General features: G+C 37.9%; 1 protein-coding gene across 1 annotated transcript in view; it reads right to left on the bottom strand.

Moving 5' to 3' along the window:
- Positions 1–15,515, bottom strand: part of PRRC1 (proline rich coiled-coil 1) — a 38,760-nt gene extending 23,245 nt beyond the window's left edge. The window contains exons 1-3 of the mRNA XM_027869221.1: positions 15,431–15,515; positions 14,977–15,043; positions 2,342–2,457 (exon numbers count right to left, since the gene is read on the bottom strand). Of these exons, the coding sequence (XP_027725022.1) occupies positions 2,342–2,438 (97 nt within the window). The 5' untranslated portion in view covers positions 2,439–2,457; positions 14,977–15,043; positions 15,431–15,515. The remainder of the gene's footprint in view (positions 1–2,341; positions 2,458–14,976; positions 15,044–15,430) is intronic.
- Positions 15,516–17,319: the final 1,804 nt, after the last annotated feature.

The following is a 17,319-nucleotide window of genomic DNA, read 5'->3' as shown; positions in this document are numbered from 1 at the left end:
TTCCTCCCTACCCATCTGACTGCTCCTTCTCTTTCTTTGTCTTTTGCTGGATACTTAACCAAATCTACTCACTAACCATACATTTTCCACAGGGATCTATCTGTCCTGGGCCCTCTTATCTCCTAGGTACTATTTCACTTGATGATCTCAATAAATCCCATAAGCTCAATTATCATTTCTTTGCAGATGATTTTCATTTATTTATCCAGCTCTAACTCTCTCTTAGGGCAGGTAAGTAGTGCAGTGAATAAAACACCAAACCTGGAGTCAGGATTATCCTAGTTTAAATCCAGCCTCAGGCACTTAATAGCTGTGTGACTGTGGGCAAGTCACTTAACCCTGTTTGCCTCAGTTTGTCATCTGTAAAACAAGCTGGAGAAGGAAAAGATAAACCATTCCAGTATCTTTGCCAAGAAAACCCCAAATAGGGTCATAAAAAGTTGGACATGACTGAAATGACTGAACAACAAAAACTCTCTCTTGCCTACCAGTCTTGCATCTCCAACTGCTTATTAGGCATTTCAAAATGGATGTCTCATACACATCTTAAATTCAGCATGTCCCAAACTGGACTCATTTTCTTTCTTCACAAACTCTCCCTTCTTCCAAACTTCCCTATTACTATCAAGGATACCACTATCCTCCCAGTTACCTAGATTTACAACCTAAGTTATCATCTTCAACTCCTCACTTTCTCACATCCCATATTTAATCAGCCAAGTTCTAGCAATTCTATCTTTACAGCATCTCCCAAATACACCCCCTTCTCCCTTCTGACACTGCAATCAATCTGATGCAGGAATTCATCTCCTCATGCCTAAATTATTGTAAGAGCCTTCTGGTTGGTTTCCCTACTTCAAGTCTCTCTCCACAACAGTTCATTGCCTACTCAGCTGTCAAAATGATCTTCCTAAAATGCAGGTCTGACTATATTACCTCCCTATTCAATAAATTCTAGTGTTCCCCTATTACCTCCTGGATCAAATATAAAATCCTGCTTGGGTTTTAAAGCCCTTCATAATCCTGGCTTGTTCCTACATTTCTAGTTTTCTGACACCTTATGCCCCTCCACATACTCTGTGATCCAGTGACAACGGCTCCCTTGTCATTCTTTGAACAAGAGAGTTAATTTCCTTATTCCAAACATTTTCACTGGCTGTCCTCCATGCCTAGAATGCTTTCCTTTTTCATTACTGCCTCTCAGTTTCCCTGCCTTTTTTCACGTATCAGATAACACCCCAACTTCTATGGGAAGCCTTTCCATCTCTCTTGATGTTGGTGTCTTCCTTCTGTTAATGATTTCCAATTTATCCTGAAAATTTGTATATAGTTGTTTCTATGTTGTCAGTCCCATTAGATGATGACTTCCTTGAATGCAGGGACTGTTTTTTGCCTTTCTCTGTATCCCCATAACTTAGCATAGTGCCTGGAACATAGCAGTCATTTAATAAATGCTAGTTGACTGACTGAAAAAGATCTTCTACATCATGACTATACATTTTCACTGGTTATTTCTCAAGCTTGGACTTCTCTCTTCCTGTGTCTGCCTCCTGGCTTCCTTCAAGTTCTAGTTAAAATCTCAATACCTATAAGAAGTCTTTTCTGATTCCTTTTAATGCTAGTGCCTCCTCTCTGCAATTTTCTTCAACTTATCCTATACATCTTGTTTGCATGTTGTCTCCTTCATTAGATTGTGAGCTCCTTGAGGGTTCTGCCTTTCTTTGCATGACCAGTATTTAGCACAGTGTCTGTTATATAGAAGTCATTCAATAAATGGTTTTTTTTTTTTGATTATTGTCACAAAAGATGAATTGTAATTACTTTGCATACAAGGACCATAGACTGATATACAATATCAAATACAAATTGATAAACAATATCAAATACAAAATCAATAGAAAATATGTGTGAATGAAGTGCTTTATAACAGGGTTTCATATCCTATTTATATTTTCTATGGTTTTCCTATTTAATTTTCAGTTTTAAGTACAGGGATAATTTTCTCCTCATTTTAAGCAATATAAATACCTACTGACAAAATTGGTCAGTTATATGCCCTTGGCCCAACCTACAATTCCATTCACAAGTTACATTTTCCTTCTTTGGAATTAAATGAAAAAAAAAACTTGCCAGCATTATTTCAAATTAGAGTTAGCATAGTCAACTGAATAAAAAGAACAATTATTTTAAATTCTTCTTTCTCTCACAAATACTAAAATTTTAGAAAAGTAGCTTTTGAAACATGTATTTTTACTAATTTTGAAAAAAATCCATTATTATTTATATTTGCAAAGATTCAAAAAAATCCTCAACAAATTAGTTGCTGAGCAACCACATATACCTAGAGGGATAGGAGTAGATGTTGCAGTTACTGTTCTTGCAGCAGTTGGTGGGGGAGTTCCAGGTGGTGTTGTTTCTATTCCACTCTCTTCCATCATTTTGCTTTGATGTCATATACTGTAAACATGGTATACATAGTCAGGATAAAGCACCATTTTAAATCACAGTTAGCATAGTCAACAAAAGAACAACACAATTATTTAAAATTTTTATAACTTTTTTGAAAAAGTTGTCTGTTAAAAAAATTTTAAGGTAGAAAGTCCCAAAGCATGGTCTTCACAGCATTCATATTCCTCTGTCACCAATGAATATGAGAGGAAGTGTGTACACAGACAGCTGATCTGGGAGTCGGGCAGACCTGGATTCAAGTCTAACTTCTGACAGTTAAGGTGGCCAAGATCAAGTCACTTAATCCCACGATACTCGATACTACAAATTGTAGGTCAGGAACCCATTTACCTCATAGGTCACACTTACAAAATCACAAGTATGATAGAAGTTGAAGGAGAATAAGAATCTTCTTTTTAAAAGGTAGTTTAATGAACTATAGCAATAACTTAAAAATAACTAAATGATATACTTTCTTACTGAGCAAGCATATCAAATTGCTAGAATTATCATTTTAATCTGTTCAATACCAATGCAGAATTAGACTGACAAAAATAATTAAATGTTTATTAGGTAAAAATGCAGTGTTTTTTAAAAACTTTTTTTTCTAAAACACTGACAGATATAGTGAAAAAACAGGATGTTTATTAACTCTTTTCCAAAACAAACACGAAAAGCATAGACTTTCTAAAATAGATTAATCAATGGCTCTGTGTCATTGTAAGAAAGGAAAGTACACCAGAGATAATATAATCAATTCAATTTAATAAGTATTTATAAGTACCTATGTGCTAAGCATATAGGGATACCAAGAAAAAAACAAAACAATGCGTAACTTCAAGAACTACACATTCTATTATGGCATACAACAAAGCAAGGTTGTAATCTTAACTGATGAGTTACAAAATCTGAAGAAACTTTAAAATAGAAATTAGGACAAAATTGAAAATCTAAGGAAAAAAGATAATATATATTATATGTATTGCTCTTACAATTCCATGTTATATATGAAATTAGGCCAACCTGCTGTAGCTATTTAAATGCTTTTACTTATTTTTTGTATGCTTTGTTTATACATCACCTTTATTTTTCAGTAAATATCAATAACATCTTTAAAAATAAAAGTATTAGTTATGTTTTCCTCCATATACGTGTATGTATACATACATACATATACACACAAATACACATATATTTATTTTTGTTCCTTTTCTTCTTTAGGCACTTTGTCCATAGTTAGTTTTGCTTAACCTACTTTACTGAGCATGTCTTTCCATAGGCTCTTCCCCTTTTACCTCCCCATTTTCCCTTTGCCCTTTCTATCATCTCAGTTCTTTATATTTTCTTGAAATGTTAACTAAATAAATAAAATTGAGAAAATATCTATTTCTTTCCCCTTTTGCCCCTTCTCTTTCTGTCCCCATTTAAGAGAATAGTTAAGTGACCAATACGGAAATATGTTTAACATGATTGCACATATTGGGTTGACTGCCTTCTTGGGGAGGGAGAGACAGAGGGAGAAAAATCTGGAACTCAAAAGCTTACAAAAAAATGAATGTTGAAAACTATCTTTACATGTAATTGGAAAAAATACAATACTATTACCAAAAAAAGAGTAGTTAAAAACCTTATCTATCTTTGACCTTTTATTTTTAGTAGCTTTCTTTTACTACATCCCTTTCTAAGAACTTTTTCCTTTACTTTTGTCATACTCATTCTTCCCTGGAAGGAAGAAGATAGTGTGCTAGGACATAGAGAAGCAATAGAGAGGAAATACAGTTTCGCATACAAGATCATAAGCATGACGCAAACTCCTTCTCTTTTACTACCTTATTTCTAAAGAAAGAAGTGGTAGATAGGAAAGAAAGGAAAAACAAAGGTAAATATACAATACACAATAATAACTCTGAGTAGGATGACAACTCATAAAATGGAAAAGAACAAAATGGATAAGAAAGCAGAATCTAACAAAATATGTTTTTTTCCTGTTGTTACTTTTTATTTATTTACATTTTTATTGAGTATTTTATTTTTACCCAATTGCATGTAAAACAATTTTTAACATTTGTTTTTAAAACTTTGAGTTCCAAATTTTCTCCCTTCCTCCTTCCCCAAACCCCCTCATTGAGAAGGCAATCAATTCGATATACATGTGTAGTCAAGCAAAACATTGCCATTAACAGTCATGTTGTGAAAGAAAATGGACCAGAAAAAAACTCTAGAAAAATAAAGTTAAAAAAAAAAGTATGCTTCAATCTGTATTCAGACACCATCAGTTTTTTCTTTGTGGATGGATAGCATTTTTCATCATAAGTCCTTCAGTGTTGTCTTGGATTGTTGTATTGCTGAGAATAGCTAAGTGATTCACAGCTGATCATCACACAATATTGCTGTTCCTTTATACACAGTATATTTCACTTTGCATCAATTTCTCCAGAGGTCTGTCATACCTAACCTTTCTAATATTTTATTTACCTCCTCAACTTCTTTCTTGTTTATTTTGTGGTTAGATTTATCTAATTCTGAGAGGGGGAGGTTCAAGTCCCCCACTAGTAGTATAGTTTTGCTGTCTATTTCTTCCTGTAACTCCCTGAACTTCTCCTCTAAGAATCTGGATTCTATATCACAAAATATGTTTTTTTTTTACATGAAATATAAAGATTCACACAAAATAAGAGGCTAGAACAAAATCTATTAGGCTTTGGAGAAACTAAAAAACAAAGAGGTAGCAATCAGGACTACAGATAAGGCTACAGTAAATACAGACAAGCAGGGAAGTAACACTGTGTTTACAGATAACAAATTACAAACCAATGTCAATACTTAATGTATCATTACACCTATATAATTAAAGGAAAACAATCAAATCGGAGGAAGAAAAAAATAATACTACTACATACACTACAGTGGAGGACCTTGCAGACTTGGGCAAATATAACCAATAGATAAAAAAACTTAAGGACCCTGGAGAGAACTTTATAACAAAAAGTACTTAGAGAAACAGGGGTAGTTGAGTGGTATAGTGGACAGAGTACCAGCCCTGGAGTCAGGAGGACCTGAGTTCAAATCTGGCCTCACACACATAACACTCACTAGCTGTGTGACTCTGAGCAACTAACTTAACTCCAATTGCCTCATATAAAAAATTAAAAAAAAAAATTTAAAAAAAATACAGAAATAGATTTCAGGAGATTAATGAAATTGGACAGAAAGGAATTTGCATACTTCTGGAATATACATGACATCTTTACAAAGAATGACAGAGTATTGGGGCAGAAAAACTTCAACAAAAAATGTATAAAGGCAGAAATGCTAAATATATCATTTACTGATTACAGTGTAATCAAAGTTACACTTAAAAAACAGCCCTTAAAGATTTTTAATTGGATACTAAAAAATACAATTCTATAGAATTGGTAGGTCAAAGAACAAATTATACAAACAACAGAAAATTTCATCAAAGAAAATGACAATAAGACAAAAAGGAAAATATATGTCTTAAATGCTTTCAAAAACAAAGGAAGAAATTAATCAAATAATGGGGTATGCAATTCAAAAGACTTGAAAAATTAAAAATCACCAACTAAACAAATTAGGAATTCTGAAAATTAAGAAGAGATCAAATTAGAAACAAAAAAAAATTCAATTGGTTAATAAAAACAAGAGCTGGTTTAAAAAACAGTAAAAATATAAATAATCTATTTTTTAAAAGAGAAAAGCAAATTTTTCATATTAAAATAAAAAACTCACAATAATTAATGAGAAAATAATGAGGAAATAAATGAGGAAATAAAATAATGAGGAAATTATAAGAAACCATTTTACTAACAAAATTAATTTAAAGGATATAGGTGAAATATTTACAAAACTATAAAATACTGAGATTAGCAAAAGAAAAGACTAATTTAGATTACCTAATATTAGGAAAAGAAATTGAGTAAGTCATAAATGAACAATGAAAGAAAAAGAAACTCCAGGGTCACGTGAATTTACAAGTGAATTCTATCAAATATTCAAGGAATAATTAACTTAAATATTATATAAAATGTTAACAATCAGAAAACATCCTAACAATCTCTATGATACCATCTTTGTATCATATTTGTATATATGGCTCGATATCTAAGCCAGGGAGAGGCAAAGCAGAGGAAGAAGTCTGAAGATCAATAACCCTAATGAATACTGATTTAAAAAAATTTAATAAAACATTAGCAAGTAGGCTACACTAAGACATTGGAAAAGATTATATACTATGACCAGACTGAATTTTTACTAGGAATGTAGAGTTGGTTCAATATTATTTTTGTTTTGCTTTTTGGTGAGGCAATCGGGGTTAAGAGACTTGTCCAGGTCCCACAGCTAGTAAGTATCATGTGACTGAGGCCACATTTGAACTCAGGTCCTTCTGATTCCAAGGCCAGAGCTTTATCTACTGCACCCCCTAGCCCAGGTTTGGTTCAATATTAAGATGACTACAAATATAATATGCCAAACTGAAGAAGATTACTAATATGATAAACCGTGTAAATAATACAATAAAAACCAAATCATATTAATCAATGTGGGAAAAGCTGACAAAATCCAACACCTGTTTCTATTAAGAACTAGAAAACATAGGAATAAATGGTCCCTTTCTCATTAAATAATATCTATATAAATCCAAAACCAAACAATTTATGTAAGGGAGAACAGTTAGAGGTCTTTCTAATAAGACTGAGGTAAGGCAAAGATGCACATTATCAATACTACTATTTAATATACCACTAAAAATATGCTAGCTATAGCAATAAGACAAGAAAAAGCAGGAAAGGAAATAAGCATAAATAAGAATGAAACAAAATTAATGCTTTTGGCAGATGATGTTACAGTATGATGAAAGAATCAGAGTCAACTACCTCAGCAAAGGAACAGAATATAGAAAAATCCATATAAATCATCAGCATTCCTATATATAAACAACAAAACTCATCATGCAGAGCTAGAAAGAGAAACTATATACAAAAATAATCGTAGAAGTTATAATATATTTGGCAATGTACTGATTCAGGGATTAGATGTGAGAAATGAATGATCCTTTCTGCTCTTTGATACTTTGACTGTTCCCCCTTTCACACCATGATGGCTAGAGCAGAAAAGTCTTCTTCCTTACTCCTCCCCTCAGCCTCCACCATCATGGAACTTTAAATAATTTAGCTGCCCTGACAAGTGTAGAAGGAAAGGCAGACCTAAATAATTAGAGAAATATTAACTGCTCATAAGTAGGTCAAGCTAATATAATCAAACTCACAATACCTCCTAATTTATGCAATCAGTGCTATACCAAACTCCCAAAAAAATATTTTACAGAGCTAGAAATAAGGATGACATTCATATGAAAAAATAAAAGTTTAACAATCTCAAGGATAATAATGAGAAAATGGCAGTCTATCAGTACCAGATTACAAAATTTCCTACAAAACATGAAAAATTAAAATGATTTGGTTCTGGTTAAAAAAAGGAGAGATCAATCAGTGGAACAGATTAGGTATAAAACATACAGAAGCAAATACAGTAGCATTGTGCTTAATAAATCCAAAGACCTCAGTTACTATCTGAGGGAAGGGAGAAGGGAACAAGCATTTATTAAGTGCCTACTAGGCTAAGGGTGCTTTACAAATATCATCTTATTTGATCCTAACAATAACCCTATGAGATAGGTTCTAATATTATCCCTATTTTATACTTGAGATAACTAAGGCACTTCAGAGGGTAAGTAGCTTGTCCATGACAAAAATATTTATAGTAGTACTTTTTATTTTATCAAAGAACTAGAAAATAAAGGGATGCCTATCAACTGAGGAATAACTAAACGTCTGTGTTATATGAATGTAATATCATTATATTTCAAGAAATTAAGAATATAAAGAATTCAAGGGAAGTTGGAACTGACTGACACAGTGATTTAAGGAGAACTGAGATATGTAGTCAGGTCTCGCTTAACGTAAGACAGTTCAGCACTCACTGGGCTCCCAGTGACCATATCCCTGATGCCAGAGCAGTGTCAGTGCCTAGAAATCCCACCCCCTCTCCCTCCCAAGCTAGAGCCAATTCAGGTCCTCTCCCCCACCTCAAGCCAGAGTGGCTTCAGTACCTGAAGCGTAGGACCGCTGGTGTGGGGCCCACTGCCCCTGCCCACATCAGAGCCTGAATCTGTACAATGAGAATTTACTTAAACTGAGAACTATCTATAATCTACAATGCCCACAATAACATAAAGGAAACACTGAAGGTCTTTCAAACATTTGATGGATGCAGTGACTCATAAGACTAATAGTAAAGTATGCCCTGGGCCTTTGGCAATAGATGGTAGACTAGTGGTGAAAAATAAGGCATACATTTTCATATATGACCAATGTGTTGATTTGTTACAAGGGAGAGTTGTAAGGGGGTAGGGAGAAAAATCAATGGGAAATTAAGTTGATGTTAAAAAAGAGAAAGAGAATCAATAAAATACTTAAAAGGGGTTAACAAAGATAAAAATACAATTACTTTAAAAAACAAAGATACTGCTAACCCTGCTAATATAAAACACTTTGTAAAATTGCTACCAATGAGTATAAACCATAAAATGAAGCTGTTTGCTAATTCAGAATTTTAATTGCTAATTTAGAAGTTTAATAATCTGAGATCCGATGTATAAATGATTCTTAGGGATGAGATTACAAGTCTTAACTTTTTTTATTATTTATTAACAGAAGGTAATCATAATAAAACAGTAAAATATAAGAGCTGGAAGAAAATAGTGCTTAACTATCAGTCCTTATAACATAACATTCAACAACATGTGGAAATGGAGATGATGAAGTGCAGCAGAAAATGCAGAATTTGGAGACCTGAGTTCTAGTTCAATTTTCCTAACTTACTGTACATGTTTTATATTCCTAATATATAAAATGGGGGTGCCTTCCTCTTTCAGAGATGTCAGGATAAAATGAAATAAGATATGAAAAAAGGATTGTTAGGTTCAAATGAGTTACCATATGTAAAGTGTTCTGCAAACTTTAAAGTGTTATATAAATGGGAGCTATTATTAAACAAACATAACACTATTTGTGTCACCTCCACTAGCTATCAAAATATTTTTCTTGCCTTTCATCAGTGATACTGAAAATATGATTCAATATAAAAACCTGGACTTGGAGTCAGAACACATGGATTCATAAAGTAAATCTGCTACTCTACTTCTGTAACCTTGTGCAAAATCATTTTGCTTCTCTGGCCTGTTTCTCATCTGTAAAATGGGGATGATAATATTTATATCACCTGTCTCATTTGAGGTGTTGTGAAATGAGTTATTAGTAAATTTCACCCCCTTCATCAGCATTATAAGCTCTACAAAACACAAAATTTTTCAGAAAATAATGCTAAGTCTGAAGTGCTGCCATACAGTGACTATTACAATGATTTTTAAGCTAAACAATTACTTTAGGAATGGGACACTATTTTATTCATGGTATCATTGACAGATCTGCAATGAACCTGAGAGTCCAAACTCTATGTTACCTAAGGAAGTGGCTTTCTGGTTAACTAAGGAATAGAGAGACCTATGAACCCTTGCAGATTTATTCAGACCAAGCTAGTCAACACACCCAGCCTCACTACCCAGACAAGTTTCCATATGGAGCCAAAGGAGGCTGGGTCTAGCCCAGTTAAGTGCTGGAGTATACGTATGGAATAGTCTTTCTATAAGGTATTCATTCCAACATCAAACATAAACTAGCAGAAAATGGCCTCAGTCAAGGCCACTCCTTAATGTTTGTATCCTCAGCACTGACTACAATGCTTGGCACATAGTAGGTGCTTAATAAATTCTTGTTACTTGGTTTTTTATGTCTATACAATTCCCTCCTCATCTCTGCCTCTCAAGGTTATTTTCCTCTAAAACATCAGTTTTCCTGAACTTCCTTATTCCTGTTAGGGATAACACTACCCTTCTATCATCAAAGTTCTCAAGTTTATCTTTAATACCTGATTGTCCCTCAGCTTACAAATCTAAATCAAATTTAATGTTTTGTTACTTGGACCTCTACATCTTTCTCATTCCATCCCCTCCTCTACACATAAACAGGATCATCAGGTCCTCATCATTTCTCCATTGAACCATTGCAATAGTCTTCTAATTGAGTCTCTACTCCTTCCAAGCCATCTTTTACGTAGCTGCCAAAGTGATATTTCTAAAGCACAAGGGTCAGACCATGTTCACTCCCCCATTCTCAATAAAAGTCCAATGGCTTCCTATGACTTCTAGAATCAAACACAAATGCCTCTTTTGACAATTAAAGGCTCTAACCTACCTTTCGAGTTTTATTATATATAATTCTCCTTCATGCATTTTACATTCCAGTCAAATTGACCCTGTACTCCTCACACATGGTATCTCAACTCCTGTCTCCTTGCTCAGCACTCCCCTTTACTTGGAATGAATGTATTCCGATTCCCCAAAAAGTCTCCTTCTCAGATACCATCCTACATCCCGCCTTTCCTGTTCCCCCTAGCTACTAGTTGGTTAATCTCCTCAAAAACACCTTATATTTGTTTCACATATATTTTTAAGTGTAATCAGTGACTCCCTCGAATAGAATGTAAGCTCCTTGAGGACAGAAATAATTTTATTTTTGTGCATCAGTGCCTAGCAGGTAGTAAGCAATTAACAAATGCGTATTGATTGATGAGATGTTTTCTGGAAACAACCAAAAGAAGGTGGATGCTTAACCTGTGTGGAGTCAAAATCAAGATGGAACTAAAAAGCGATGAAGTTCATTTTCTTGCATGGGTCATAAACTGACACTGAAAGCAATTTCAAAACAAGATCTACAAAAAAGTCTGGAAGAAGAATGTTATTACCAGAATAAGTACAATGCCTTTGACATCAACCCACTTTGAAAGACAATACCCACTGAAATATTTAAGTTCCTTTTTGTTTACAAGCCAATTTCAATTAACTATATGCACACTTAATATTCTTACTTATGTCTTTAACGATATTTAAGGGCACTTCAATATGATTAAACCATAGGGCTGGCTCTCTGCTAAGTTTTTACCTCAATGAATGATCCCAGGGTAAAGGTGAACTTAGGTTCTAAAAGAACACAGCAATAGCTCACAAAATCTGGGTAGATACTAGACCAAGCTGCAAAGGCTTTAAGTACAAACCATCTTGAGTGCATGTGCATCAGCCTAGGAATATTCTAAATCAGGCAAGCTCATCACAAGACTGGTCACCAGTTGAACTTTAACCAAAGTAAATAATAAAGATTATCTAATATGGAGTGAAAGGACTGTAATTGGCATTGGTGAATTATGCATGCATGGGGGTAAAATCATGAATTTCTGTAAGGTACTGTATAAGAGTAGCAGTTTACATTTATATTGCACTTCAAAACATTTTATATATAATTATCTCATTTAATCCTTACAGAAACAATTTGAGATAGGTAGCTGAAATATTATTACCCTCATAATACAGATAAAGAAACTAGGACTCAGCAAGTTTAAGGTGACACCTGCTAAGCTGAGTTAGGACTGGAATCAAAGTCTTCTGACCCCAAATCCACATCATTCTCTCTTTTCCTTATCTTTCTCCCTCCTAAACCTATTCTTCATTCTCACTTTGACAACAGTCCATCCCTCAGCATGTTCTAGCACCTACTCTGCTCTGGCTTCAATTTCTTCTCTTTCCAGTCTAGACCTTTTAGTTAACAATATGTACTCCACACCATCCTCTATTCTTGATCCCTCTGCCCCTTGTCCTAGTGTTGTTCAATCCTTGGTAAACTCCAACTATGAATTACTTCCATCATGTGCCTCCCTACTCATATGTTGCTGAAACAAACCTAGAAGAAAGCAGCAACCATGCTGCTAGGAGCCACTATAAATTTATATTATCTAATCTCAACTGTATCCTCATTTCAGTGAGGCAGTCACTGTACTACTACTTAGTTGATTCTCCATTCCATTCAGTTACAAAACTTCTCTCCTCCAACATCCCTTATCACCTCCTCTCCTCACTCTCTCAGCTAAGGGCAACAACACCTCATTCTTTACTGAGAAAATAAAGACCATTCACCTCTGAACTCTCTTCAACCTTAATCTGTCATCTCAAAACCTCTTCAATATCATCTCCCATTCCTTCCACCTTTACTCCCTTCACTAATGATGATGTGGCCAATCCCTTCCTATATTCTCTAAGAGACAGCATCTATTATCCTATCTTCACTTTTAGTCATCATTCAACTATATCTGCCGTCTCCAAAGTTACCAATGACCTCAATTTCAAAATGTAATCGCCCTTTCTCAGAAGTCACTCTTCATGACCTCTTTGCATCCTTTTTCATCATCTCCTGGACACTCACTCCTTTCTCAGCTTCCATGACACCGTTTTGGTTTACTGTTCATCTTCAGTCTCCTTTGTTTTCTTCATTTATGCCATGCCCATTAATCATGAGTATCCCCCAAACCTTTGACTTGGGCCCTCTTCTTTTTTTTCTCTCTATATCTTGCCTGTTAATCCTAGCAGCTCCCACAAATTCAACTTTAATTTTTATGTAGATCACTCCATATCTATGAAGCTAGTCCAGTTTCTCTTCCAAACTACAGTTCTTTATCACCTACTGCCTTTTGGACATCTCACACTTGATGCTCCATGATTCTCAAACTCACTTTTCCACCCAAATCCTCATTTCTTTACTTCTTTATTAGTCAAGGGCACCACCCTCCCAGTTACCAAGGTCATCTTGGTGGCATCCCCAACTCCTCCCTCTCACTCCACATAATCTATTGTCAAATATTGTTATTTCTACCTTCACACCTCTCTGTCCATTCACACAGCTACCACTCTAGTTCAAGCCCTCATGCACACTGGCCTGAACTACTGACAGAGTCTTTTTGGCTGCAAAGGTGACTGACCCCTGCTGAATGAGATTCAGTATTTCCCTTTTACCTTCAGGATCAAATATAAAATCCTCTGTTTGGCTTTTAAAATTTTTCATAACCTGGCTCCCTCCCCACCTTTCCAGGGCCACTTTCCTTTCTTAAAGTACCTTAAAATCCAGCTATAAGTAGCCTACTTACAGTTCCTTGTATAAGACACTCAGTCTCTGCACTGTCTTTCATAGCTGGAAAGCACTCAGTCAGTGTCAAGGCCTGTTACATCTCTCATATATGCCCCTTCTTTCCTCTGATATTACCATCACCCTGGTATAGGCTCTCATCTTCTCATGCCTGCACTACTGCAAGAGTAGACTGGCTGGTCTTCGGGCCACAAGTCTCTCCCCCCTGCAGTCTGTCCTCCATTTAGCTGCCAAAATGATTTTCCTAAAGCTCTGGGCCAATCATTTCACCCCTTACTCAATAAACTCCAGTGATTACCTATCATGTCCAGAATCAAATACAAAATCCAGTTTGGCATTCAAAGCCCTTCATAACCTAGACTCCACCAACCTTTCTGGTCTCCTTACGCCTTACATCCCTTCCCAAATCCATCTCCCATACCCCACCACATATTCTTCAATCCAGTGACACCAGCCTCCGTGCTGTTCTTTGAACAAGACACTATCTCCTGGCTTCAAGGATTTTCTCCAGCTGTCCCTCATGCCTGGAATATTCTCCTTCTTCCTCTTCCCCGCCCCCATCATAGTTTCCCTGGCTTCCTTCGAGGAACAGCTAAAATACTAACTTCTACAAGAAGCCTTTCCTAATCCCTCTTAATTCTAATGACTTCCCTGTGTTATTTCCAGTGTATCTTGTATATAGCTTTCTGTACACAGTTGTTTGCAGGATGTCTTCCCCCATGAGACTGTGAGATCCTCATGGCCAGAGGCTGTTTTTTCCTTTTCTTTGTATCCCCAGCACTTAGCTTAGTGCCTGGCATAGTAAGCTCTTAATAAATGCTTAACGACTGACTTCTGGCTATCAGAATCCCTGGTTTCCTTTAAGTCTCACCTCAAGTTTTCGTCATGAAGCCTTTCCCCATTCCTTCTGCTGCTAGTACCTCCTTCCCAATCACTGGCATCTATTTGGTATATTTCGTATAGCAAGGGCTATTTCACTTTTACCTTGGTATCATCTGACTCACAGTAGCCACTTAATTAAAGCTTACTGATTAAATGATTAAATAAACTATGAAAGCTTACAAAAGTTTTTTTTTTAAATCTTAAAGGCCTCAAATCCAAGAATGCTCCAGAACCTATTAACCTTATTTTCAAAAGGATAAAAATGGGTTGTCCTTTAAATTTCTCCGGGAAAACTGAAGAAAATCGAAAAGATAAAACTACGGGGCATAACGGATAGACAGCTGACCTGAAATCCTGGAAGACCCAGGGTTACCCAAGGTGCAGCGAAATCATCCCAGAACACATAAAACATAAGTCTGGAGGGTCATCTGGAAGATCAAAGAGCCTCTCCTAATCAGACTGATTGCATGCAAATACCTAGGAGGACACTCTTGATAAACGCCTTTCATTCATCCTCCGCCCCAACTCCAGTACTTACAAGCTGAGTGACGTCGGTCAAGTCACTTAATGTCTCTGATCGAGTCTTGGGGCAGCAAAGGGGCCACCTGCAAGGGGAGAGGGAGTCCCTTAGTCCGGTGAATCGCAGTCCTGGGGGAATCCTCAGGAGGAGGTCGGCTAAAGGGCTCCCGCAGGACGGGGGTCCGAGGGGTGGGCGCCTCGCAGGAGCAGCCCCGCCCGTCCTGCCACGTCTCCAGGCTCTCTCCCTCCCGCACCCGCCGCCAAGTCACCCCTTAATTAGCTTCAGGCCCTGTCGAGGCTCCGTCTCCGAACGTCTTCGAAGTCCCCCTACCCCGGCGCCCCGCTGTGACGCCCCCCCTGGGCCAGGCAGCCCCCCCACCACGAGCCCCCCGCGCCCGGGTGGCGGCCCCCAGACCCGCCCCGCCCGGGGTGCCCGGCGGGAGTTGGGGTCCCGTCAGCCCCACGGGGCTCACCTGAGGTCGAGGCGGCGGGGGGCGGGACGAGGGTCGGGTGCAGAGCAGCGGGCCCAGCCGATCGCCCAGGCTGCCCGGGTCCGAGGGGCGCCCAGAGCAGCCTCCTCCGCGTCCAAAATGGCCGGCGGCAGTGACGCGCCCCGCCACGTCAGCCTCGCCGCCCTTCCTCCCCCGGCCCGGGCCGCGCCGAGCAGGGCAGCAGCGTCCGGGCGCGGGACGTGGCGGGCCGGGCCGGGGCGAGCGGGGCGGGGGGGGGGGGGGGGGGGGGGGGGCCCGGGGGGGGGGGCGAGGGGGGGGGGGGCCGCGGAGCGCGGGACGTGGCGGGCCGAGCCGCTCCTAGCGGGGCCGGCCGCGGGGTGCCAGCGTCACCCCGCCAGCGCGGGGGTGACCGAGAGGCCAAGGGCCGATGGTGCGCCGCGGGGAGGAAGCTCAAGCCGTGCCCCCGGCTCCCGTATGTGAATGCTGCCTGCCCGGAGATCTCCCCCCGACAAAGGTGCCTTCCTTCCTAATCTCCTGCAGAAGCTGCTTGAATTTGGGTCACAGATGAGAGCTACACGGGATCCCCTCTGAAGCTTCCACGGGGAAAGTGAGCCGGACCAGGAGGACCTTGCACACACACACACACAGCCCCAGCCAGCACGTGTGCGATGACTGACTGACGGACCAAGCGAGGGTCCCAGACATCTCCGAAGGGCCCATGATGGAAAATGCCATCCACCTCCAGAGAAAGGACGACTAAATCTGAATGCCCATGGAAGCGAACTGTGGGCTCTCTTTTTTTATTTTTTTGTTTTTTTTTTTTTGTTTCTTCTTTCTTTTGATTCTTCCCATTGGTTCTAATTCTTCTTACAACATCACTAATGTGAAAATATGTTTGATAGGAATGTATATGTATAAACTATATCAGATTGCCCGCCCTCGGGGAGGGAGGGGAAGAAAATTTAAAACTCAGAAGCTTATGGAAGTGAATGTTGAAAACTAAAAATAAATAAATTATAAAAAAAATTAAAATTAAAAAAAGATACATACAAGATACATTGGGAGTCATCTCAGAGGGAAAGCGCTAAGGTTAAGGACTGGCAAAAGCTTCTTGAAAGTGGGACTTCCAGAGATGAGGAGGGAGAATGTTCCAGGCATTGAGGAGAGCCAGTGAAAATGCTTGGAGTAAGAAGATGGGATGCCATGGGTGACACTGCCTTCATTTCATTGTTTCACACTTCCCACTAACTCTGGGATATCCATTAGTTCATATTTCATTTAACAAAGAATTTTTGTGGTTCTGAAACACCAACAAATATAAATATTTCCATTTACAAATGCAGGCTCTAATTTCTTTCCACCTATTCTCTGCCCCTTTTCAACTCCCACTTTGGCAGATTCAGAATCTAGAAAGCAATTAATTACTTTACCCCAATATCTATTATCAGTTGCTATCAATTACGCAGTTGAGTCAATTAGCTTTTTTTGTAACTTTATTAATTTATTTTGATTTATCAATAATCACTTCCATATGCTTTTGAGTTTAAAATTTTTCTCCCCCTTCCTCCCCACCATCCTCCCCAAGAGGGTGCACAATCTGATATAGGTTATACATTTACATTCCTATTAAACATTTTCACATTAGTGATGTTGTAAGTAAAAATTAAAACTAAGAGGAAGAACCATCAGAAAGAGGAAACAAAGCAACAGAAGAGAAAAAAAATAGCAATTCAACATCCATAGTTCTTTCTTTGGATGTGGATAGCATTTTCCATCACAAGGCTTCTGAAGATGTCTTAGATCTTTGTATTGCTGGGAAGAGTTAAGTTTTTCACTATTAGTCATCACACAATGTGGCTGTTATTGTGTACAATGTCTTGGTTCTGCTCACTTCACTCGGCATTAGACCA

The sequence above is a fragment of the Vombatus ursinus genome, unplaced genomic scaffold (genome assembly GCF_900497805.2).
Source record: "Vombatus ursinus unplaced genomic scaffold, bare-nosed wombat genome assembly UNPS02014792.1, whole genome shotgun sequence".
Classification (NCBI taxonomy): domain Eukaryota; kingdom Metazoa; phylum Chordata; class Mammalia; order Diprotodontia; family Vombatidae; genus Vombatus; species Vombatus ursinus.
The sequence above is the reverse complement of the archived record's forward strand: the minus strand, read 5'-3'. Positions and strand labels throughout refer to the sequence as shown.